The sequence below is a fragment of the Rhineura floridana genome, chromosome 18, assembly GCF_030035675.1.
Source record: "Rhineura floridana isolate rRhiFlo1 chromosome 18, rRhiFlo1.hap2, whole genome shotgun sequence".
NCBI lineage: Eukaryota > Metazoa > Chordata > Lepidosauria > Squamata > Rhineuridae > Rhineura > Rhineura floridana.
The window spans coordinates 8,036,625-8,061,521 of record NC_084497.1 but is presented as its reverse complement, the minus strand read 5'-3'; the positions used below and the strand labels follow the sequence as shown (position 1 = coordinate 8,061,521).

At 50.3% G+C, this 24,897-nt stretch overlaps 2 protein-coding genes across 3 annotated transcripts in view; one reads left to right on the top strand and one right to left on the bottom strand.

Annotated features, from left to right (window-relative positions):
* The window catches only part of AP3D1 (adaptor related protein complex 3 subunit delta 1), a 67,344-nt gene extending 56,811 nt beyond the window's left edge, over window positions 1-10,533 (top strand). For both annotated transcript variants that reach the window (XM_061600645.1, XM_061600646.1), the window contains 7 exons: window positions 876-923; window positions 1,052-1,241; window positions 2,153-2,241; window positions 4,028-4,113; window positions 5,440-5,561; window positions 7,762-7,841; window positions 8,540-10,533. In XM_061600645.1, coding sequence (XP_061456629.1) covers window positions 876-923; window positions 1,052-1,241; window positions 2,153-2,241; window positions 4,028-4,113; window positions 5,440-5,561; window positions 7,762-7,841; window positions 8,540-8,635 — 711 coding nt within the window. In that variant the 3' untranslated portion in view covers window positions 8,636-10,533. The remainder of the gene's footprint in view (window positions 1-875; window positions 924-1,051; window positions 1,242-2,152; window positions 2,242-4,027; window positions 4,114-5,439; window positions 5,562-7,761; window positions 7,842-8,539) is intronic.
* Window positions 10,534-11,585: 1,052 nt separating this feature from the next.
* IZUMO4 (IZUMO family member 4) lies at window positions 11,586-24,578 on the bottom strand. Its single transcript, XM_061601585.1, has 11 exons — window positions 24,344-24,578; window positions 23,646-23,726; window positions 21,399-21,470; window positions 19,977-20,003; window positions 19,336-19,411; window positions 18,635-18,682; window positions 16,899-16,913; window positions 14,194-14,241; window positions 13,537-13,554; window positions 12,450-12,472; window positions 11,586-11,686 (listed from the first exon to the last, which is right to left on the bottom strand). Exons 1-11 carry the CDS (start codon window positions 24,576-24,578, stop codon window positions 11,586-11,588), a joined length of 744 nt encoding a protein of 247 aa, XP_061457569.1.
* Window positions 24,579-24,897: the final 319 nt, after the last annotated feature.

Genomic DNA, 24,897 nt, shown 5'->3' with positions numbered 1-24,897 from the left:
ACAAATAAATAAAACAAGGTCCAGCTCTCAGCAGCGGCTCAGAGGCATCACGTTCTTTCATTCGGAGCGTTCTGCCTTTTGCGACTGGGTCCTGTCGGTGGATCTCAGTGGGGCTTTGTTTTGTTTTGAGCAAAATGCAAGGTAGATCCCAAAGTCTGAAGTCTGCCTTCCCCTGACGTGAGTGCTATCATATCTCCCCTCATTTCCCCTCAGAACATTTGCACCTCTCCTGTGTTCAGAACGGGGGGGCTGGTGGGCATCTTAAAGAGGTGTGGGGATTCACTGCCAAGCCAGTGCAAACCGAAACGGAGGAGGAAGAGCAAGCTGCCTTTCACGCATTGTGGATTTTTGGAGGGGATGTTTGCCGAGACCTTTTGCAGATTCCGTAGAAGGTACGGGTGGGCACCCTGATGCAATGTTGGTGAGGGTGGTATGATTATGATTATTACATTTATATCCCACCTTTCCTCCTTCAAGGAGCTCAAGGTAGCGTACAAACATGGGTCTCCCATTCCCGATTTTATCCTCACAACAACCCTGTGAGGTAGGCTAGGCTGAGAGACAGTGACAAAGTCAGCCAGTGAGCTTCATGGCTGAGCAGGGATTTGAACCCTGGTCACTCCAAGGTCCCAGTCCAACACTCTAACCAGTAACACCACATGTTGGCGACCTCTGTGGTGGTAGTGTTTGCTTTTCTCTAAATCCGGAATTTCAGGTTGTATTCAGTGTCGATCGTATTCAAGAATAGACCCATTGAAGTGAATGGCCCTTGACTGCCTTAGATCCATTAATTTCAGTGGCTCTGTTCCGACTTAGCTGGCTCTGGCCCATAATTTCCTGCCCAGTGATGACGCTGTCTCTTTTCTGCTTTCTAGCCTATGTCAAGTTACTTCCTCCTTGCCGAAGATGCATACATTAAAATGGTAAGTAGGTTGGATCTCAGTCTTCCTCGAGAGCAAATGCCTTACCATCCGTCAGGCACTCGAGCAACAAGCACCCCGCTGCCCCCCAAGTTCTCTCTCTCCCCCTCTACAAATGTCTCCTCTTGCAGACCTACGACATTCAGGGGAACCTCCAGCACGACAGCCAGGTCACCGTCTCCGTCATCTTCGAGAACAAAAGCAACAGTTTCCTAAAGAGCATGGAGCTGAACGTTTTGGACTCGCTCAACACCAAAATGCTCCGGCCAGAAGGCTCCTCGATACACGACGGGATTCCTGTCCCTTTCCAGCTGCCCCCTGGTGGGTCCCGACAGATTGGGGGGCGGGGGGCGGAGAGTGGCGGAGGCAGGAAGGAGGAAGCCATGTCAAGGTTTCGAATGGATTCGGGGTCAGAAATCCTCTGAATGAAACGTGCAAGGGATCTGGGCGGGGCACAGTAGCTCGTGATCGTGTGTCTAGTAGACCCGAGGGGGTCGGTTATCTAAATTTGGAGGGTCTAATATCAGTGTGTGTGTATGTGAATTGGCTCCCCTCATCTGCCGTAGCTCAGTAGTAGAGCCTCTGCCTTGCATGCAGAAGGTCTCGGGTTCAATCCCCGGCATCTCCAGCTAGAGCTGGGAGTGATCCCAGTCTGAAACCCTGGCAAGCCGCTGCCAGTCAGTGTGGACAACACTGAGCTAGATGGGCCACTGGTTGACTCAGTATGAGACAGCTACGTTCCTCTCAAAAGGCGGAGGTGATGCTTGAGGGTGGAGGCGGTTGTGCAGAATCATCTGACTTCTTGCTGGATGTGGGGATCCATATTGGACCCCCCAAAATCACAGCAGTAATATCAATCCAAGGAACACTTGTGGGGTGGGAGGCACGGCAGACTCACCGGTGAAATAAGAAGAGGGATTTGGGGGGCCCTGAGTTACCCTTCCTCTTGAGATCAGGTGGTGGGAGGTTGCTTATTGCTGTTCCGATGTTGCCTTCAGTGCTTTTGGTTTCCATACACTTATTTAATAACAGGCTGCCGACTTTATGATGTTTTCTTGTGGCATGAGCTGGGGGTTATATTTATTTAACGACTCTAAGCTATGTTTGGACGCTGTTAGCAGAGAAAAGCATTAAACGAATCCAGGTTGGGGGAAGCAAATTAAAACGAAGGGTTCGTGCATTCAGGATGTAGTTTTCAGATTTTACAATTCTGTCTCCTCCTCTCAATTTAGGGGTCTCAAACGAAGCCCAGTTTGTCTTCACCTTGCAGAGTATTGCCATGGCGCAGAAATTAAAAGGAACGCTGTCGTTTATCGTCAAAGTAAGGGGCCCTGTCACCTGCCGCAGCTGAAGGCAGTTTGTCCTGTACTCTTTGGGGGTGGGAAAGGGTAGGTCTCACATGCTTGGAGAGGTACAGCTTATCTGGATAGTTTGAACGAGTGGCCTGTACTGGTAAACCCATATACCGTAGCTCCTTAATCTGGGTTGGGGAACCCTTTTTCAGCCCGAGGGCCGGATTCTCTCCTGGGCATTCTTCCGGGGGCCACATTGCCAGCAGTGGGCAAGCTAGAGCAACAGGTGCAACTCTTAACCTCTTATATAGTAGGTTATGTTCCACCCGCGCACACGCCGACGGGCAAGGCGCATTGCCACAGTTCAAGGACGCATTCTAGGCGAGAGCACGCGAAGAGAACTTAGAGCAGGGCTAGCAAGGGGACGAGGAAAGCCTCCCTCTCTCACAAGGCTAGTACTCGAGGACATTCAACGAAGCTGAACGTTGGCAGATTCAAACAAAGGATTCTTCACGCAGCGCAGAGTTAAACCGTGGCGTTCGCTCCCACAAGAAGCAGCGATGGCCGCCAACGTGGATAGTTTTCAAAGAGGATCAGATGAATGCATAGCAGAGGAGAAGGCAATCAGTGGCTACTTTTGGAGGCAGGGTGCCTGTGAACACCAGTTGCTGGAAACCGCAGGAGGGGAGAGTTGCTGTTGAGCTCAGGTCCTGCTTGCGGGCTTCCCAATGGGGCATCTGGCCGGCCACTGTGTGTTGAGCCTCCGCTCCCCCACGAGGGCCAGGGAGGGGGAAGGTTCAGTTTCTCAGCTGTCAGAAGGCGCAGAAGAACAAGGAGCTGTTGAGTCTCCGCAAGACCTTGGGAGGGGGAGTGAGGTTGACGCCGGGCCAGTTGCCACGGGTGGCGCGGTCTCGGAAGCGGAGAGCGTGCCGCCCCCAGACAGGTCAGAGGAGCCGTTGGAAGATGCTTCGGAGGGGGCATTGACTCCCGCCTCACCGAGCGGCCCTCGGGATGCCTCAAGCGCGTCACCGCCCCCTGACCTCGAGCTGGTTGCTAAGGAGACGGTCCTTGCAGACGAGCCGTTGGAAGCACACACCCCATCACCCCGCTCTCGATGCTGCAGAGCGAAGGAGCCAGAGATTACGATCTAAAACTTTCCCTACTTAAGACTGCAGCTCTCTGGGTTGAGCTGCTGGGTCAACTTTCTTCACGCGTTGCAGAGCATGTCGAGAGTGCAGTTAGGGAATTCTAGTGAGCCAGCTTGGCGGTTTCTATGAAGCGCACGGCTTTTGATGTATCCGTTACTTTAATAAAACAAGATTTAATTGCACCTCCATCTCAGCCTTGTGAATCCCGCTCTGAACAGGACACTGTGAGGACCGGAGGCTGGATGAGATGGGCCCCTTTTGGCCTGATTCAGCACCCAGGCTCTCGCATTCTTTGAGGAGAGTCCAGAGGGCCGGATAGAGAGGTCTGGAGGGCTGCAGTTGGGCCCCCGGGCCTTAGACATTCACACACATTCAGGCGCATATATTTGTGTACATGCAGACACAGCAGGCTTCCCTTTGCTGTTTGGTATGAAGCAGATCTGTTCCGAGAGGATAAGCTTTCCAGCTTTGAGTGTACATCTGAACTCTGGCCTGTTTTAAACAGTGTGTGCGTGTGGTGGGGGTTGCATCGGGGAGGGGTCAGTTCTGGCGCTTTCTCTCCGCCACTCCTCGTTTGGACCCGTGCGAAGTGGCTGTTTCAGGGGCCCTTTGGCTAGGGCAACGCTTGCTGACCTCCCCACACGCGGCATGTTCTGTTATTTTGCAGGACGAGGAAGGCTCGACGCACGAAAAGCTGGATTTCAAGCTGCATTTTAGCTGCGCCTCGTACCTGATCACGACGCCCTGCTACAGGTGAGCCACGTGCGACCGATGCCGTCCTGTCTCTCGCTCGCAGAGGAGGGCAGCATTGTTGCAGTTACTTATTATTATCGATATGTTAGTCGCCTCATACTCGACGGTCTCTAGGCAGCTTCCAACAGAGCTAAAAACGAGCGGTGTACAAATAACAAGCAAAACAAGACGAGATAACTAAGCCCACATCAAGAGCCAAAGGCCTGAGGGAAAAGGAGGCCTTTGCCTGGCGCCCAAAGATGGGTAGAGAAGGCACCAGGTGTGCCTCCCTGGGGAGTGTATGTCACAGGCACGGGGCCACCACTGAAAAGGCTCGTCGTTGTGCTGCCACCCTCCGAGCTGGCCGTGGCGGAGGGCGCACAAAGAAGGGCCTCCGATGATGAACACAGGGTCCAGGTTGGCTCCTACAGGGAGAGGCTCTCCTTGAGATGTCGAGGTCCTGAACCGCATACGGTCAAAATCAGCACTTTGAATTGGAGATTAATTGCCAGAGATTGAACCTGGGACCTTCTGCACGCAGCGTATGTGCTACACCATAGACGTGTGGTCCCTGCTCTAAAAAATAAAGTAGGACTCTAGTCCTCATGGTTCTGAATAAGCAGGAATGTGGGAATCTGCCTCATCCCAAGTCAGACTTTTGGTCTGTCTGCTCACTGTTGCCGACACTGACGGGCAGAGGCTCTCTTGGGGGTTCAAGACAGGGGATCTCTCCCAACCATACCTGGAGACGCCAGGGGATGAGCCTGGGATCTTCCTAGTAGAGGATGATGTCACTTAGACAGCCTTGCCCCCGTCGAAAAAATGCTCGAAAAGGTGTGCTTTGTGAGAGGAGGGGATGTGAAGGGAAGTAAGAGGAGGGGGTGAAGAGGGGCCAAGGCAGCATCCTTAGATCTTCACCCACGCAACAGGTGCCAGCCACTGGAACGCTCTGGGAGCAGGCTTTAGGATGGGTGCTGACGTAGAAAGGAAGAGCGGGGAGGGAAAATGGGCTGGTTGAGTGACTCAGCGCATCCAATTTTAATCTTGACTCTTTTGGTGTTTCTTAAAATTCATGATAACGCCGAACCTGCAGGACTGAGGGAGATAACCGTGCGCAGAGGCCCCTCAGCACATAGCAAAGAGGGGCAGGGCTGCAGGCATTTCGGGAAACAAAGACCGCAATGCACCAGCACGCAAGAGCATTGAGCTTTTCTGCCCCATCTCAGGGAGAAGCGGCCAATCCAAGATGGCTGGCAGGCCCCAGTTTTCCCAGCATCCTCTGCTGCTCAACTCACTGCCTTCCTCTTTTGTTCCCTCCCCCCCCCCAAAAAAAAACCCCATGCGCAGTGACGCTTATGCCAAGTTGCTGGAGTCGGGGGACTTGCACGCCAGCTCTTTCACAGTCAACGGCATCGCCATCCCTTTCCATCACCTCCTGGCAAAGATCTGTTTCCACCATCACTTCTCAGGTGAGTTCCTGCTGCGAGAGTGTACCCCCACCCTCGTCCCCACCACTCCGAGATAGGGACTGAGATTTGGGGGTGCCCGTGTCCTGCGTAACTCCTGGCGCACGACTGACAGAGCCAGAAGAAAGCAAACTAGGCACACCGGTATGCGCTGGTGTCTTTTAAAACAGCAGAACAGCCTTTCCCAACTTTTGACTGCCCAGATGTTGCTGGACGACAGTTCCCAGCATTCCTGACCGCTGGCCATGCCGGCTGGGGCTGATGGGAGTTGTAGTCCAGCAACAGCTGGGGGCCCAAAGATCAGGAAAGTCTGCAGTAAACACACACGCAGTTGGAACTGTGTCTTGTAGCACCTTAGAGAATCGTAAAAATGGGGCTTTTTAAACCAGAAGTGCTTCTTTGCTGCCCTCCAGAGGCCAGCCCTAACAGGCTGAAGTGACGTGAGGGTAGATTTTGGTTGAACGGTAAGAGACATCTTGAGCGAAAGGGCAATTTGACAATAGGACCTGTGACCAAGAGGGGTGGGTTGGCTCTCCCTGACTGAGGGTCTTCAGGGAGGGCTTGCCAGCCACCTGTTGGGGGTATTTTATGATACAGAAATACTTGTAAACCCTCTTGATTCTATACAATTTTGTGGGCTAAAGTCCACTTTATCTGTGGAGGTTTCCTGCCACATCTCTGCATGAGCCGCCACTCTGGGCTGGCTTTGTTTTGAGAACGAGGTATAGTAATTGTCATGAACCGCTCCCGGTTCAGTCCCAGGACTCTGTTTCCCAAACCCAGGCAATTGATCCTAGCAAGGCACAAACCCGTGCCTCCCCTTACTAGGGCTGAGTAAACCAACAACAACCCTGTAAGGTAGGTAGACTGCCACCACCCCTTAATCTGGTTATCCACTCCGGCCCAAGGGGAACCCAAAGTACCAGAAAGAGACCTGCCACGGATTCCAACAGACAAGAGCCAGACTACACTCCTTGTCTTATTTAGGCAAAATATCCAAATATACAGTAGTCTGTGGTCAATTGGCCAAGGTACTGGAGAATCCCCTCCTGCAATGAGCACACACTGGTGAATAAGAAGTAGCTTTATTAAATAAAATATAAGTGCACACAATTACAGCAGCAAAATGGATCCTTAAAACCCACACCTCTCAGGGCTAGGTAAAATAGAGAGAGTTACAGTCACAAAACAAAACTGTCTAGCCTAGTCTATACTAAACAGCAAAATAGCTTCATGATTCCACATCTCCCCAGAGATGTATAGCCTGGATAACAGATGGAAGATGGAACCCCACCCAACCCCCAGGTAGCATGAGCAACCATAAGGAACAGAGGAACAAAGACCTACGGTCTGAATCCTATCCTTATGGGAAAATGCCCAGCAACAGCTAGGAATTAATTAGCCAATCGGGGCTTTCTGACAATGAAACATTTCTGGAGTTTTCGCACCTCATGGTCACGCTGTCCCCAACCTTCCCAGGCCAGGCGGCCTTGAATACCAGTCACCACTGATAAGCAGGTGTTCTTGCTTGGGCCTAATTAACTAGCTTCAGCTGTGCCAACTGCAGTCATGTCTCTCAGAGGCCCCATCCCAGACAAGATGTCTTCCCCCAGAATCCTTTGCCTCAAAGCCATTTTAGAAGTCAGGCGTTCTTGACAGTAATCTCCTGTCGTTCCCAAACTGCATGTTGTGAGATAGCAGTTTAGACAACAAATGCCTTCTTTTAAGTCCCAAGGCCTCTGCCCCCAGAGGACATTTCCCGCTCTGTACCTGCAGGAATTATTTGGTTGGCCTTGTCTCCTTCCAGTCGGTTACTCTGTGAGTAACAGAGCAATCCTAACCATATCTACTTGGAAGCCAGTCCTATGGGGCTTGCTCCCAGGTAAGTAGGGTTCAGATTGCAGCCTTAGTCTGCCGTCTCTACATCTGGTGCGATTGCGTCAGGAGCGATCAAGATGCTCAGCAGAATCGCCTGCTCCCAGAGGAGGCTGCCAATTGCCTCTCAGCATGAGTTGCTGCTGTGGGTGCTCCTTCCTATCCCATCAGGAGCTCTGCCCAGAGCAGTGCCTCATGCTAATATGGACGGAGGGAGCAGGCTCCTCTGAAGGCATGTTATTTTTACTCATTCACACTCTAAATGCGAAGCCTGGTTTTTGAGAGGGGAAGGCAACAATCCCCTTAAACCGTTGCCCTCTTCTTTCAGTTGTGGAGCGAATGGGAGCGTGCGCATCCATGTATAGCCGTTCTATCCAAGGCCACCACGTCTGCCTGTTAGTGAAAAAGGTGAGAGGGTGGCAGGGAAAGGGATGCAATTGGGGGGCAGTGGGGGGTACTCCCTTATGCGTAAGCCCTCTGAAGACAGAAAGCATGAGCAAGCATAGTTTGGTGTTCCCAAGGCATCTGTGTAAAAGTTAGGTCCGGCGGAATTAATCTGAGCTTTGGAAAGTGCATAGAGCAGAAGGAGGAAGTTGGGAAAGAGTGTCACGCTTCCCAACTTCCTGCTTCAGCTCTGTATCCTTTTCAAGGGAAAGGTCATTGCCCTCGTCGCCTCATGACTCAAGGGGGCTTGGTGGGTGTCAGGGGAAGACGTGTCAAGTTGGCGACCCGTGTTAGACCTTTTCTTAAAGAAAAAAGTGGAGTGAGAGGCAGAGCGAGCTACCATTCACAAGGGGGCTCAGGCTTCCCCAAGCTGGTGTCTTCCGGATGTTGCAGGGCTCCCCAACCCCCAGCAGTCGGCCTGCCCCCCAGCGGTCAAAGAGGAGGGTCGAAATTGGAGGGAAAGCTGATGTCAACTATCCTCTCCTTTCCATGGCGAGGTGGCAGTGATGTCACACCTGGGCATTCCCCACAGCCAGCGGTACCCCTGGTCATTTCCAGAGGATATGGGGACTGTGATGATCTGGGGGGTCCTTGGAGAGGCGGGCGGGCGGAACTCTCTCTTCCCCCACCCTCCCCAAACTTTTACACTCTCTCTGTCTAAGGGAGAGAATTCTGTCTCCATTGATGCAAAGTGCAACGATTCAACCTTACTGGGGAACCTGCTGTCTGAGCTCAAGGAGACCTTGTCCAAGCGCTGAGTGCTGCCAGGAAACTGCCGCAGTTCCCTTCTCCTTTCCCCCGCTCCCCCCAACAAGAGAAGCACCACGAGGCCCACAGACTGAATCAAGCCAAGCGTTGAAAAGATCTCTCTCCCCTCTTCTCTTCTCCTCCACACGCATGTACGATCCGCGCCCCTCGCTCCCAGGACGTCCATTTTTCTTGTCCACTCCACCCTGGGTTGGGTCTTTTTTATTTTTTGTTGCGGTTTACACATCCTCAAGCTGTAGTCTCCTCTCCCCACCACCACCAAATTTTGTTTTGAACTTTGTGACCAACTGTGTGCTGGTCACCTTCTCTGTACCAGAGAGATCCTTGCCATTATTGACACCCTGTCATGGTAGTTGGGTTTCCCGAGAACTCACAGGATCCTCTTCAAATCAGCAGCATCCCAGTTGCATTTCTCAGTGAAACAGGCAACGGCCTCAGTGTGGTGATGGCTGGCCCGGCTGATTTAATCTGTAATTATTATTTTTTTAAGCTGGCAAGGATTGGCCTGAATTCCCCTCCGCCCTGACCAATCAGGTTGCCTCCCCACCCCTTCTGCCGCCGAGGGTGGAATTCCTACCTGTTCCCCCTGCCCCTTAGGCAAGATTGATCAACCCCTCCTGTTCCTGGTGGGTCTCTGATGCTGTGCTTTGTGACATCCATTTTGAAAATCAATAAATCTCACATTCCTGAAGTTTTTCGAATGTAGCAAACAGAAAACTGGAAATCCAAAGGCTCTTCTGTCTGTCTGTGTGCGGTTTGGTTTTTGGTTCTGTCTGAGTTATTTTATTTTTGCCGCCGTTCTGTTTGACGTACGATGTTAGGCGACCCAGTTTCCCGATGAACCTGGTTCCCCCTGCCTGGGTCCCGATTTCCAGGCTGGGCCCTACCTTGAGTGCCACCCGTTCCTCAGACTTCCAAATCCCCAGAAGGGATGTTGGTACCATGGTTTGAAACTGGCCAGTGCAGAGCTGGGGGCAACTCTTGTGTTTTTGAAAGTCTTGACTGGAAGCAAGACTCTCTCTAATTCCCCCCCTCCTATCAACCTTTCTTTTCCTGTACCGCCTCCCCTTCCTCCAAGTTTGGAAGTGGAGCGATGGCTATATTATTTGGGAATCCAAGGCAAGAGCATCTTGCTTGGCCCTTAAAAGGAAAATGGCACTTAGTGACCTTGTGCCTCTTATTTCGCCAAGCATTTTTTTGAACAGACACCCCCCCTAAAAAAAAAGGGGGTTATTATGTGGGACGAAGAGCACAGAACGAGCATGAGAACTCTGGTTTGGTTTTGATGTGCTTCTTGTTTCAAGACACAGGCGCCTCAGTCTTTCCTTTTCCTGCCGTTGTGTTGTTTCTTAAGCCACCTGCAAAAGGCTTGTTGGCTAAGAGAAGGGACGCATTTGCTCTGATGGAACGTGGCATCTGATGAACCTGGGTCTCCTCTCCCCCATTATAGCAGGGGCCCTCTTGCTTGTTAAAGTGTTAAAAATGATTGGGGGGGCTGGCTGTTGGTCAACCTTTCATGGCTTCGTCAGGATGGTGTGTCTGTTGGGAGCGAGAATCTGCGCACACTCGAATTTGTCTTAAAAAGGTCATATGCTCCTTGGAATTAGTGGATTAAAAAAAGTATATATATCTATATATGTGTATATATATATATTCCTTGATGAAAACCTCACTAGCATGTAGAGTCTGTTCTCTTACAGAAACCCTGTGCGGTGATTCTAGACCCTAAAAAAACTGTATGAAGTGTTATGTTTAAAAAAAAAAAGGAAGGGAAAAAATCAAACTTATTTGCTATCGACATTCCCCCCCCTGAAAAAGAGAAAATGCCACATAGCTGCTGTACTAATTTTTGTGTGTGTCGAGATGATCCAATAAAATTTCAAAAGTAGTTGACTTTGAAAGCTTTTTCATCTTTTTTTTTTTTCTTTGAGAACTGTGCCTGAGAACTCTTTTGCAGCGATTACTTGAAACATTTTACTGGTCCCAGCACCTTCACTTAACCATGGTTAGTCATTTTACACACCTGCACTGATGGCAGCCAAGTTTCCTCTTGACCAGGGTTTGAAGCCAGTTTTAAAATCCACAGCTAAGAGATTAACCTTGGTGCAGGCGGTAAGCTTTGCAAATAATAGCCCTTGTTGCAAAAAGAAGAAAAGGCTGCATTTGAATTGTGTGTTGAAATCCTTGGGACCAAAGGGATTGCAGAATAGGACTGATGTGCGTCAGTGCCCTGAATATATCTGTGCCCCTGCCAATGATCTGGTTATTTATTAAAGCCTTAGATCCTAGTCCTTATGTATGAATACTGTCAGGCTGGCTAACAATTAACAACGTTTAACCAGGGCAGGCTTAAATCCTGCTTTTTGTGGTTTAAGCCCTGGTTTGTTTTAACGAACCACAAGTTGCCCTACAAGCCATGGCTTGTTTCTGCAGTTTGGTTTGTTGCCCATCTATTCAGCATCTGGGATGGGATGGTCCAACAAACCATGGTTAAGAACCAAGGTTCATAAGCCAGCAACAAACCACAGCTTCAGATCATGGTTCGCTGGCAGTAAACAAACCATAGCTTTAAGCAGCTGGGCAGAGTTCACACATGATGTTGATTTAAGTCATAGTTTCGTATTCTGTGTGAACAAGGCCAATTTTTTAAAAAAGGGATGTGGAACAGAATAATTATTGGGGAGAAGGGGGGGAACAAGTGTTTTCCGTGGTGAAGTGCTTCAGAGCAATCCCGTCACCCCAAACTTTTCTACATGGAGTGAGGAGCGGACTCGGGATTTCCAGACATTACCTTTATCCTCCCTGCCACTCTTTGGACGCTGGAAGGAGACCAGGGGACACAGCTGGGATTAATAACAACTTGGATGGTAAGGATGGCATAGGTCACTTTATCCATACTTTTATTGCGTCAAATTGGGCTCTTTGCAACGTTGCAGCGCATCAGCAAATTGGAGCAAAGAGCTGGAGGATGGGCATGTCTCCCTCAAGCTCCTTCAGGGCCATCATGTTGAGCCAGTTTTTCGAGAGAGTGCTCTCTATACCTTGGGAGTGTGGAAGGGGAAAGACAAAGCCATTAGCGGTTCCTCCATTCTGCCATCTCTGCCTCTCTCTCTAAAACAGCCCTGCACTGGAGACCCCCCACCTCTTGTTCATAACCTTACTGGCATGACTTCAGAACAGGGAATTGGGAGCAAACATGGCCCTCTAGATGTTGCTGGACTCCAACTCCATCATCCCTGACCATCAGCCATTCTGGAGGTACTGGAGACCAAAACCATCCAGAGAGCCACAGGTTGCCTATCTCTGCTGCAAGAGGAATGCTCCTTCCACAGGAGGGAATGCCTCTTACGCAGAGGCATTCCTCCATCTCATTCAGGCAATAAGGGAATGCTGCAATTTCCACCCAACCATTGGCCCTGAGCAACATCTGGAAGGTCACAAAGAACCTGTACTAGGAGTTTTCTCCAGCAGCTGGTCCGGCGTCCTTGGACCGGGCAAACTGTCATTGTTGACATGCTTCCTTTTGAAGACCAGCAATCTCCACCTTCAGAGGGCCATATGGAGAGGCCTGGAGGGCCGCACTGACACACCCCTTGAGATTCCTCATATTTGCCTTACTGATATACGTACTGAGGCTGAGCACTGCCCGTGCGACCCCAGCCACCGCCATCTTGATTTGCCCAGAGGCACTCTATACGTAAATGCAAATTCATACTGCGCGGCCTGTGCCTTTAAGCAGCGCAGCCGCCGTTGGATGGAGCCAAGGCCTCGGCGGCCTTGATCCTCGAGGTTTGGAAGACTTACTTGTAAAGTTCAGGTTGTCTAGGCTGCAGAGGGACAGAAAATAAGGAGTAAAGATAAAATAAGCTTTGTAAGAGAAGGGGGCTGAAGAGCCTTCGCAAAGAGAGAGCATGGTATCACAATAAGCGCATAAGAATCGCATTGGCTGGGTCACAGCAAAGTTCCATGTAACCCAGTGTCCTCTCTTCAACGGCGTCTAGCCAAATGCTTCTGGGAAGCTTCAGATGGGAGCATGAAAGTGACGCCCGCTCTGCTCAGAGAGAGGTGGCTGGCTGTCATTTGTTTTGCCATTTTGGCATATAAGCGATATATAAACAAATACGTTAAAAATGTGTCCCTCCGGCCCCCAAAAGTTAGCCAGCTCTGGTCTACTCAGCTGGATGGGCCAGTGGTCTGACTTGGTAGAAAGCTGCTTCCTATTTAAAACAGCCCTTTATTTAGAACCATGAGGCCTAGAAACTTGCTTTTTAGGGGAAAGACCATTATATGCAGAAGGTCCCAGTTTCAATCCCCGACGGCATCTCCAGGTAGGGCTGCGGCTGTCCCCGTGCTGGAAGGCCACTGCCAGTCAGTGTAGGCAATACTGAGCTAGATGGATTTGAAACGCAGCTTCTTCCAGCCACTGATTCATTCAAAAGATCCCGGGCCCGAAGAGAGCTACCCAAAGGATCTTCCCCCGCCTGCTCTCCTGAAGGCCCTCTTGGCAATCAGATTAAGACCATCCTAAATCAACGAGGCTATTGATTTGGCATTGGGAAGCTTTAACATATCCTGCACAGAGCAGCTGTTTTGGCTTTGGATTTTTTTGGGGGGGGGGGAGAGCATGATTTGCTTACCCGAGTGACTCGCAACAGAGGGTTTGGGGGGGTGTCTTTTTGCACACCAGGGCTGCGTTCACAAACCATACATTTAAAGCAAGCTATTCTCCCCCCAGGACCTGTCGTTTTGTTAGGGGTGCTTCCAATGGTAGTTCTGTGAGGGGGTAAACTACAATTCCCAATATTCTTTGGGGGAAACCGTGTGCTTTAAATGTACGGTGTTCTGTTGCCATTCGACAACTCGGCTTTCCTTTCTGGAGGTTGCTTTTTACCTTGTTGATGTGCAGTGGCTGAAATATAAGAAAAAGATGGGAACATCATCAGCGACGGACAGCAGACTTCCCAAACTGCCATTTCTTTCAAAACACGCCTAGGCACAGTTCCTGACCCCTTCTCTTTTTCACTGTCTCTGCGCCCAGCTTTCCTTGGGCCTCTTGTGCGTCTCCTGCCCCAGGCTAGGTTTACACCCGCTTAGCTTCCACAATCCCACATCAGCAGGAATCAACAGAGCTGGGAGGGATCTTTAGAGGTCATCTCATCCAACCCCTGGCAAAATGCTGCAGTGCAGGACCATCATACTGCAACTACACTGATGGTCTCTGCTTCAGTGCCTCCCCCACAAACCTAGAGTAAATCAGCAGGGTCTCCTGGCTTCTATGCTTGATTTGTATAGAACCAGGCCAAAGCAAATTATCCCACTGAGGGATATATGACAATAACTGCTGTTGATGCAGTGGATAGTTGGCTCGTCTTGGATTCTTGGCAATTGCCCAACGCTGCAGCCGGCTTCACATACGGCTCCCCTCTCTGTCCCGGACCCTGGGCATAGCATCCCCCCACCACCATTTTGCCATCTGCAACTGTTTGTCTTACGCAGGCGGGGGGTGCCTCAGTTTCCCCCAGTGGCTTTCAAAGCAATGGGGGCCTACCTAAATCCAGGGATTTGCTTCAGTGCCATTGACCATTCGCCAGGCTGCCTGTGAATGCAACAGCCAGATATTAAAAGATGTCCCTGAAAAACATTTTCCTGTATAATCACTTCTGATAGTGTAATCGCCTCCCCCCCCCAGTTCCTCTGTTGTCATACACACACACACACGTGCAGAGTTAAGAGTAGATTGTTGTGCGTCTCGGCTCTTTTGCAACTGCAAAATAACATGCTACCAAGCTACTCTTGGTGTTTATGTCTCCTAGGAATCTTCTAAATCAGCTCAGGTTGTTTTCTGTCCGACTAAACTTCTGATCAACCCTGAGCATTGCCCTGGGGCAGGTCAGAGTTGCAGTCCAACAACTTCTGGAGGGCCATAGGTTGCCTGCGCTTGCATTAAACCAAGGGTGGGGGGCCTTTTTTAGCATGAGGGCAGCATGCCAGTGGTGGCCAGGGAAGGACAAAAGCGGGCAGAGGGAAGGAATGTGAATTTTACCTTTGTACAGTACCCTCATTTCTACACACACACACCCCTCTCTAGGCGCTATCCAGGCAAGCAAATAGGCTTGATCAGAATTCAAGGACAGCCACCTGTTGCGGGTGCTTTCAGTTAGATTCCTGCATTGAGCAGGGGGTTGATATTATTATTACGGTTATCATTGGTTAAATTGATGTCCTGCCCTTTCTCCCAGAAGGAGCCCAGGGTGGCCAAACAAAACATTCTGAAGCATCTTAAAAACAGACTTTAAAGGTGAAGGTGTCCCCGCACTTGTAGAGCGAGTCGTTTCCGACTCTTAGGGTGACGTCTTGCGACGTTTACTAGGCAGGCCGTATATATGGAGTGGGATTGCCAGTTCCTTCCCCGGCCTTTCTTTACCCCCCAGCATATGCCGGGTACTCATTTTACCGACCACGGATGGATGGAAGGCTGAGTGGACCTCGACCCCTTTTACCGGAGATTCGACTTCTTCCGTTGGAATCAAACTCTGGCCGTGAGCAGAGCTTCGGCTGCGTTACCGCCGCTTACCACTCTGCGCCACAGAGGATCTAAAAACAGACTTTAAAATATATTAAAACAAAACATCTTTTAAAACATCTTTTTTAAAAAAAGCTTTAAAATCTTCTTAAAAAGCAATTCCAACACAGACAGGTTGGACTGGATGGCCTTATAGGCCCCTTCCAACTCCACTATTCTATGATTTCAGCCAGGCAAAGGCACTCAAGGAAGGTGCAAAGCAGGGCTGGCGATGAGGGAGTGTCATCTTGGGAGAGTCCCAAGGGTCAAGTTGATGCTGCCGTGAAAGAATTGGACTTCGTTGTCCTGGACAGTGCGTATTATATGGGGATGCATATCTTGTCTGCTTGTTTGGAGGTTATAGGGTTAACCTGCTCAAATGACCTGCCCTGGGGTTCAAATGAGGAAGGAGTAGAATTCCAATGTATACTTGAGAGACGGCATCCCTCTTGTCCAAGGGCAGGAAAATCAAAGGCACTATTTCCTCCTGCCTAGTGTGGCCTAGTGGTTAGTGTTGGACTACGCCCTGGGAGACCAGGGTTCGAATCCCCACCCAGCCATGAAGCTCCCTGGGTGACCTTGGGCCAGTCACTGCCTCTCAGCCTCAGAGGGAGGCAATGGGAAACCCCCTCTGAATACCGCTTACCATGAAAACCCTGTTCATAGGGTCGCCATAAGTCGGGATCGACTTGAAGGCAGGCCATTTCCATTTCATAACCGGGGCTCTAATACTTCCTGCAGGCCTAACCATGGTGGGCAAAGCCTGTGATTGGCAGGGGGCAGGAAAACAGAGACAACTTGCAAGTGTAAGTCTGGTGGCAAGTAATTTAAAGGCAGAATTTAGCATGGTAAAAGCCAAGAAGGGAAGGCTGCAACTCTACAGGAGATTCTGCAGGGGATGTTTTTAGGCCTGGGGGTAAAAGGATTTAACATAACGGGCTGTTTTGCTTGCTTTTTTTCCTTCTTCATTCCAAAGGGAATAGACTGCTTTTCTGCAACTTTTGCATGTAATTTTTTTTTTTTAATCTCTGTATTTTTGTCTTCGGTTTGTGTTGCTGCCCTGGGCTCCTTCTGGGAGGAAGGGCAGGATACAAATTTAATAAATAAAATGTTTCCTAAACCTGGTGTGGTCTCTCCTTATTTTGACACCCTCACGCCTAGAAGTCACAAAACTGCACTTCAGAGAGACCCAAGGAAGGATGTTTTTTTCTTAATAATAAAGATCATTCTTAGGCATCAGGTATCAGGTATTCAAATTCCACCCATCTAGGGCAGCGAGCTCTTAAAGGATGGGCTGAGTATAGGGCACACTCTGTGTTAGCCGGGAACCCCTTCCCTGAGACGGCACAGGACCCAGGGTCGCGGCCCTCACAGATGCAGAGGGCCGTATTTGGCCCACAGTGTCCCAAGCCCTCCTTTAAACGTTACAGGTCATCCAGTACCTGGCTATACCTGTTTCACTTTTGCCACCTCTGAACCAAGGTTTCTTTTCCACCCTCGGGGCCAACCCAGATCTCCAGCTGGCCATTTTGGAAAGCAGCCAAACCTCAGCATCCGTCGCCTGGGTGACTTTACGAGAGCGACGCCTTGGGCGCAAGCGAGGTGCACTTTGCCAACAGTTGCAAAGTGAGCGTTTGGGTTCCCGCGTTCTGATTCTTTGACCCGGAAACGGGTGCGGGCGCCTCACTTACGTGCTCAAATTATTTCTGAGGAAAAGAGACGGAGAGAGAAGAGGGGAAAAAAAGATATAACAGGTTGGGAATCTTGTCTAAAGGGAGAATGCAGGATTGCTGCATTCTGCTTCCCCCAAACCACCTGAGGTTTGCTGCCTGTGCACAGACATGGCACTGTCAACCTGCACAAGATCATAGAATAGTAGAGTTGGAAGGGGCCCATAAGGCCATCAAGTCCAACCCCCTGCTCAATGCAGGAATCCAAATCAAAGCATTCTTGGCTGTCCAGCTGCCTCTTGAAGGCCTCCAGTGTTGGAGAGCCCACTACCTCTCTAGGTCATTGGTTCCATTGTCGTATGGCTCTAACAGGAAGTTTTCCTGATGTCCAGTCGAAATCTGGCTTCCTGCAACTTGAGCCCGTTATTCCGTGCCCTGCGCTCTGGGACGATTGAGAAGAGATCCCAGCCCTCCTCTATGTGACAACCTTCCATGTTATTGAAGAGTGCTATCACAATGAAGATCTTGAGGCAGAGACAAAGATAGGCAGCCTAAGAACCTAAGAAGAGCCTGCCGGATCAAGCCAGTGACCCATCTAGTCCAGCATCCTGTTCTCGCAGTGGCCAACCAGACGCCCCCCTCGGAAGCCGGGAAGCACGCAAGAGCAACTCTCCCCTCCTGCAGTTTCCACCGAGTGGTTTTCAAAAGCATGCCACCTCCGCCTATGGTGGCAGCGCACAGCCATCGTGGCTAATAGCCACTGGTAGCCTTAGCCTTCCTTAGCACGGCTGATGGTCAGGGATGATGGGAGTCCAGCAACATCTGGAGGGGCGAAGCAGGTTCCCCACCCCTGAAGTAAGAAGGGGTATGCCTCGCTCTCGGGAGAGAATGCCTCTTCTAAACAGAAGCATCTCTTCCATCTTTTGCATGCTGTAAGGAATCCTCCCGGTCGAAGGATTGGGGAACATCTGGAGCCCTCCAGATATTGCCGGAACGCAACTTCCTTCAGCCACAGCCAGCCTTGCTGATGGCTCAGGATGAGGGGAGTTCTCCAGCAACATCTGGAGGGCCACAGGTTGTATGCCGCCGTCTTATTTAGATCTGCCCTGACTGCAGAACCATGAGGACTGGAAACTTCCACAAGGGCTACAGCTTCCCGTGATTGCAGAGGTGGGGAACCTTTTCCAGTCCAAGGGCCACATTCCCTTCTGGGCAATGTCCCAGGGGCCATAGGTTGCCTGCATTTGCATTAAACCAGGGGTGGAGAACCTTTCTTTCAGCCTGAGGGCCATGCTGCCTTCTGGGCAGCCTTCTGAGGGCCACATGCCAGTGGGGCGGGGCCAGCGGCAAAAGTGAGCAGAGAAAATAATGCAAATTTGCCTTTGTACAGTAAGCTAATCTCTTTACACATGCGGACACCCCCCCTCTCTATCCTCCATCGAGACAAGCAAGAGTTCAAGGACACAGCCTAGCTCCTCAGTGCACAAAGCAGGTCCATGTAGGGGGTGTGGCCCGGGGGAGGTTCTGAAGGCCAGTTAGAGAGGCCCGGAGGGCTGCGTTTGGCCCTGGGCCAGAGGTTCCTCACCCCCCCTGCTTTGAGCAGGAGGTTGGACTTGATGACCTTATAGGCCCCTTCCAACTCTGTCACTCTATGCTTTATGGCCCGGCTGCTGCAGTTCACCCTCGCTGGGCAGGCCCAATGCCCTGTTTTGAAGGGCAGAGCATCGCACAGCCGCCGCCGCCGCTGGGAAACTCACATGTGCTCATAGAGGCCCTTCAAGGCATCTTCCCATTCTTCAGAGGACCTGTCGGAGAAACAGAATGTCGGGGTCAGAATGCAGGAATGCAGCAAGCTGGATTTCCCATGCGACCATGGTGGCTGATGGGCATGGGTAGGCCTGGCGGGGCGGAACGCCGGGAGCCCCAGCGGTGGCGCCAGAGCGGATGACAGGCAGAGCCAATGAATGCTAGTTCTGTCCTTATCCATCTCCCTCCTGAGTAAGGGCGACATTGGGACTGAGGACAAGGAGGGCAACGACTGGTTGCGCCCAACCCATAGAAGTGTTGTAAATAAGGAGGGCTGGCTGAGGGCAGACTGAGTTTGGTGGGGCGGTGCTGTACTCGCCCCAACGAAGCATCTCCACTGCTTTTAATGGGAAATTGGGCCTTCATGCAAAGCACCACTGAACTACCGACCACCCCTTGCACCTTCACGCCTGGCCTGGCTGCCCAGGCAGAACAGGGGCTGTGTGTGGACGGGGATCTGGCTGAGCATCGATTACCTGTGGAAATGCTTCATTGCTGAGAAACTGGGAAGAAGGGAGGGGGAGCCACAAGAAAGTACAGGGAACGCCCTGCTGCATAATCAATCTCTCCAAACTGTTAGTTTCTAAAACAAGCAAACAAACCACAGGATGGAGGGAGGGAGGGAGAGGCAGGGGAGAGAAACAATCCCTACTCGCAATTATATCCAAAGCAAGTTGGTTTGGTGGGGCTGCATGTTTCACAAGAGATGGCTTCATACTGCTTTATTCCTGGGGGGAAAAAAGGACCGATTTTGAATTTCATTTATTTATTATTAAATTATACCCTGCCCTTCCTCCCAAAGGGAGCCCGCCACACCCCCTAAGGGCCAGGCCAGGCTGTAGCTCATGGTAGAGCGCCTGCTTTGCATGCAGAAGGTCCCAGGTTCAATTCTCAGCATCTCTAGGTAGGGCTGGGAATGTCCCCTGCCTGAAACCTTGGAGAGCTGCTGGCAGTCGTAACAACATACACTTTTTTTTAAAAAAAAAGCTGAAATAAACATCAGAGATTAAAACCTCAGAAGGGATGGGGAAACTTTGACAGCCGAGGGGCCGCATTCCCTTCCGGGGGCCACATGCCAGTAAATTTTGTGATGTGAATTTTGCCTTTGCACAGCAGGCTAGTTCTACACACCCACTCACACACCCCTCTCTGGCCTCCGCCCAGACAAGCAAGAGGCGTGATCACAGGTCGAGGACCATTCCCGATGGAGAGGCCTGAAGGTTCTTTGTCCCTGGATTACGGTATGAAAGTCTCTCTCTTTAAAGACAGAGTCCCCCCCTTTCCCTCACTTACCACAATGGCGTTCACACTTCACTCTGCCTAAGGAGAGGAGAGAGAAGGAAAGTTGGTTTGGGGTGGGGGGTTGATCTCTTGTGGCGTGCCTGATCATCTCACAAGAGCAATGAAAATGTTCGGGTGCATTTAATCAACTTGCAGTGCAATGCCAGACACGGACTCACAGGAGCAAGTCCCGCTGATTTCAGTGGGGCTTACTGTAAAGTAAGTGGACACAGGAGTGCACTCCTTAAACAAAAAGAACCTGTTTGATAACTAAGGAATTCCCCGTTTAATTGGGCAGAAAAATTAATTCTTGTAATGTTTTTTCAATTATTTATTTTATTTATTTATTTAAAATATTTCTATCCCGCCCTTCTACCCTATAATAGGGCACTCAGTGGCACAAACTGGTGGCTAGCAGGTATAGTCGTAGAAGAGGCATTGCCACCAGCTGGCCTATTAGATGAGGCAATCTTACCAACCACCATCTTAGAAGAGAGATTCCCACCAGCTGGTCTATTAGGAGTGGTGTTCCCAGCACCACCATTTTAGAGGAGGTGTTCCCACCAGCCATCATCTCAGAAGAGGCATTCCATCTAGACGTAATTTTAGAAGAAGCTTTCCAAGCAGCTGGCCTATAAGATGAGGCATTCCCTTCAACCAGCTTTGTAGAAGAAGCATTCCCACTAGCTAGCCCCACTATTAGAAGAGGTATTCTCATCAGCTATCATCTTAGAAGAAGCATTCACACCAGCTGCCATTTTAGAAGAGGCGTTCCCACCAGCCATCATCTCAGAAGGTACATTCCATCTAGCTGCCATCTTAAAAGATGCATTCCCACCAACCACCATCTTAGAAGAGGCATTCCCACCAGCTAGTCTATAAGAGGAGGCATTCCCATCAACCACCATCTTCAAAGAGGCATTCCCACCAGCTTGCCGATAAGAGGAGGCATCCCCATCAATCACCATTTTAGAAGAGGCATTTCCACTAGCTAGCCTATTAGAGGAGGTATTCCCACCAGTTATCATCTTAGAAGGAGCATTTGCACAAGCTGCCATTGTAGAAGAGGCATTCCCACCAGTCATCACTGGCTCTGAGCTGACCTATTAGAGGAACTATATCCACCATGCACCATCTTGGAAGAGGCATTCCCATCAGCTCCCATCTCAGATAAAACTTCAGAGGAAGAATTCAAACCAGCCACCATCTTAGAAGAAAGCAATGCCACCAGCTTCCATATGAAAAGAGGTGATCCCATCATTTAGAAGAGGCATTCCCAGCAGCTGCCATCTTGGAAGAGGCATTCAAACAAGATGCTGTCTTAGAAGCATTCCCAACAGTTTCCTTACACATAAGTGGGAATGCCTCTTCCTAATTGGTCCTACTCTGACATTCACATATATAACCTAACACAGAGAAGGGAGAAAAACTCACTTTCGATGATGGCATTCCGTAGCAATTTGACTTGTTCCTCAAAAATGGAACTCAGGATTACTGGAAGGACACCTTGGAGGGAGGAGAGAGAGCCAGCAAACATATGAGACTGTGGTAAGTTAAAACCAGGAATGTGTACATGTATGTTACAAATTTGCATGAATGAAATCCAGTGCAAACCAATCAAAGAAAATCTAGTTATCGGCCGCATTCCTAAGGCTGCAATTGTATGCAAACTTACTGGGGAGCGCATCCCATTCATATCAAGAGGATTTACTTTTGAGTAAGATGAGGAACCTCAGCCCAACCCTGTGGGCCAGACCTGGCCCGCAGGCCACTATACTGGGCTTTCTCTTCACCAAATAGAATAATAGAATAGTAGAGTTGGAAGGGGCCTATAAGGCCATCTAGTCCAACCCCCTGCTCAATGCAGGAGGTGTCCTAAGAACTCTCAGTACCCTTCACAAACTAGGGGTTTTTCACAGGGTTCTTTAGGGAATCCATTATTGTTTAAAGTGGCATTATACTGCTTGAAATGTATAGTGCAAATGGGGTCTGAGTTATACCCAGAGAAATGTAAATGTACTGCCTTCAAGTCGATTCGGACTTATGGCAACCGTATTAATAGGGTTTTAATGAGGCTGAGAGGCAGTGACTGGCCCAAGGTCACCCAGTGAGCTTCATGGCTAGGTGGGGATTCGAACCCTGGTCTCCCAGGTCATAGTCCAACACCTTAACCATGACGCCACACTGGCTCTCTTATACCCAGAGAAAACCCACTGAAATGAATGGACCGAAGTCAGTCATGTCCATTATTTTTAATGGGGCCAATCTGAATAGGACTCACATTGGATAACAACATGTTGTTCAAGGACTGGGGGGTTGGTCTGGATGATGTATGTGACTCCCCTCCCTAGTAGTGCAGTGGCAAATTCAGAAGTGCAGGATTCCTTCATGATAGTCACAGCCACACACCATTCTAAGATAATATAACCTGCTAAAGTTATAGAATAATCTGGCTAGGCTTGAATGCCGCTGTCTGCTTCTCTCTCACTGTCACCATTTGACTGTCCTTTCTCGCTGTCAAGAGATACCGCTTGAATTACTGATTTTAATGTCTGTGTGTTTATCTCCTGCTGCTCCCAAACTGATGATGTAGATGGGATGCTATCCTCGGGATTCACTGTCTCTGCTTCTGCAGGTACAGAATTCTCACTCTCCGCAAGTGAAGTCGGAACTAATAACGGTTAGCTTGCCGTTGACACTCATTGGTACATTGCCTAACACACTCCCCTTTCATGCTGATTGGCTCGTAGGACACTGGAGACATAGGGACCCTGATTCCAACAAAAGTAAGGTGCCTAAGACCCTCCAGGACCCCAGACAGTGACACTCCTACCTCTCCCAGCCTACAATTCTGTAACTGCAGAGATGAAGCCTGCAGTTTTTAGTAGAGCCTGTGGTGCTAGTCATACTAGTCCCTTTTGTAAGTTAATAGTTCTGGCCAGATTAGTTTCTTTGTTTGCTTGACGGGCCGATCTGCATATCAAAAAATGTGGTCCAGGGTAGCCTTGTTGCTATGGGAACTCTCTTTCAGGAGACAGCCCCCCTCGCCTCATCCTGGAGCCAAGAAGTAGCCTGCATGTGTTAGTCTTAGTCTGGTATGGAGCGGAAAAGTAGAACAGACAGAGAGAGGCTTGCTTTCTGTCTGTGCTGAACCCCACATTTAGGCTCTGGAAAGCCTTCCCTATAAGCCTGATGGAGAAGCTAGATCTGCGGGAGTGTCGATGGTAGTGTTGATGTGGGATCTGTGGGAGATTTGATGCCAAGAACCCCTCCATCTTACGCTCAGGTTGTATATATGTGTAAATAAGCCATATATCTTAAAGACACCATAGTCTCCACTGACCTTCATTCACCAGCTGTGGCTGGTGGGAACACCACCTCTAATACACACACACACACAAAAAAACCACAATAAGCAATTGTAATTATTGCTATGGCACCATAGCTCTTGCCAGGGTTTCTTAAGCCAAACCATTGAGGGCATTCTCTGCCCCCAAGGTGCATACAGATTACATTTTGTTTACAGAGGCCACTAGTGGAGAGTGCAGCCAGGGATGAAGGTTCAGACAAAACCACACTTAAAGCAATTCCTTCCAAAGTTAACATCAGATGCTTATCTGGGGCAAAGAAGGCACGGGTATGAACAAGCCCTATCTGCGTAAGAGCGATACATTTGTTTACCTGGCTTGTAGGTGTTGCCTTTGAACAGGGTGTCGAGTTTCCCGTACACGGTTGTTGCGATCATCTGGAGTTTCACCATTGCTGGACAGATGGAGAGAGATGGAGAAGCAAAATAAACATCCAAGCCATCCAAGGGGTTAAACGTCAGCCTGCCCTATCAACTGGGTGAGGCAGTGGTCTCGTTCTTTTTAAGAACCTGGGTTGCAGTGATCGCCACCGAATCTGTGGAAGGGAGTTCCACAGGCTCACTTGGCCTCGGTGCGAAAAGGTCCCTCTTTTTGTCCAAGGCAGGTGTGGGGAGCCTTTTTCAGCCTGAGGGCCACATTCCTGTCTAGGCAACCTTCCGAGGGCCACATGCCAGCAGTGGGAGGGGCCAGAGAAAAAAGTGGGTGGAGCAGCAAATATAAATGTTATCTTTGTACAGTAGACTAGCTTCTGAGCACACACACACACATCCCTCTCTGTCTTGCATCCAGGCAAGCAAAGAGGCATGACCAGGGTTCAAGGGCAAATTTCCAGTCAGGTTAAAAGCACTCAAGGAAGGCCATTGAGAGGGCTGGCCTGGGGAGAGTCTTGGCCCCCAGGGCCTGAGGTTCCCGAACCATGACCTAACAGGCCACAGCACACGAGTGGGGCGTTGCAGGGCCTCAACTGGCACAGGTTAGAGGGGAAGCAAAGCAGGCCAGGATCTGACTCACGGATCTCAGCCCGAACCCCCAGGTGCAACTCCTGTAGCGTGTCCTGGGTCCAGCCCCGGAGCCTCCGGCCCGCGGCTGGGACATCCCCCAGCCCCCAAGACTTGCGGCTCAAGTGGGGGGCGTACGAGGCAAAGCGGATGGCAAAGTTTGGGTCGCACTGCAGGCAAAGCCAGGAAGGTCCGGGGGCCAGGATTACAACCACCGCCAAGGCCAGACAGCAGGTTTGGCAACCCATCGTCCCGGCTCTGGTTCTTCGTCGTCCTAGAATATGACATCTCCGAGCAGCCGCACAATGGGGGCGCTGAACGGTGGGGCATTCTGCTTCCGTGGAACTCTCTGGAACAGCTGCAATAGTTCTAGAACGTTCCAACATCTATTCCCCTTTGACTTAGCAATCTGACTACCGCAGCCGGGGGTGAAGGTCTCTTAGGGTGGGGTTGCCAACTCCCCCTCTTTGAAGAGCTCCTACGCTGTATAACAGAAGTTCGGCAGATGAAGGAAGAGGATGGGATGAGGGGGGTGGGCAGCTTCTCCAGGAGAATTTCTCCCTGTTG

Excerpts from the sequence above, each read along its gene's own strand:
- IZUMO4 (XM_061601585.1), bottom strand. The coding sequence starts at position 24,578 with ATGGGTTGCCAAACCTGCTGTCTGGCCTTGGCGGTGGTTGTAATCCTG. Across the intron at positions 21,471-23,645 it reads AGGCAACACCTACAAGCCAG|GTGTCCTTCCAGTAATCCTG; the intron begins GTAAACAAATGT and ends CCTCCCTCCAAG. Across the intron at positions 20,004-21,398 it reads ACGGAATGCCATCATCGAAA|GCAGAGTGAAGTGTGAACGC; the intron begins GTGAGTTTTTCT and ends TCCTCTCCTTAG.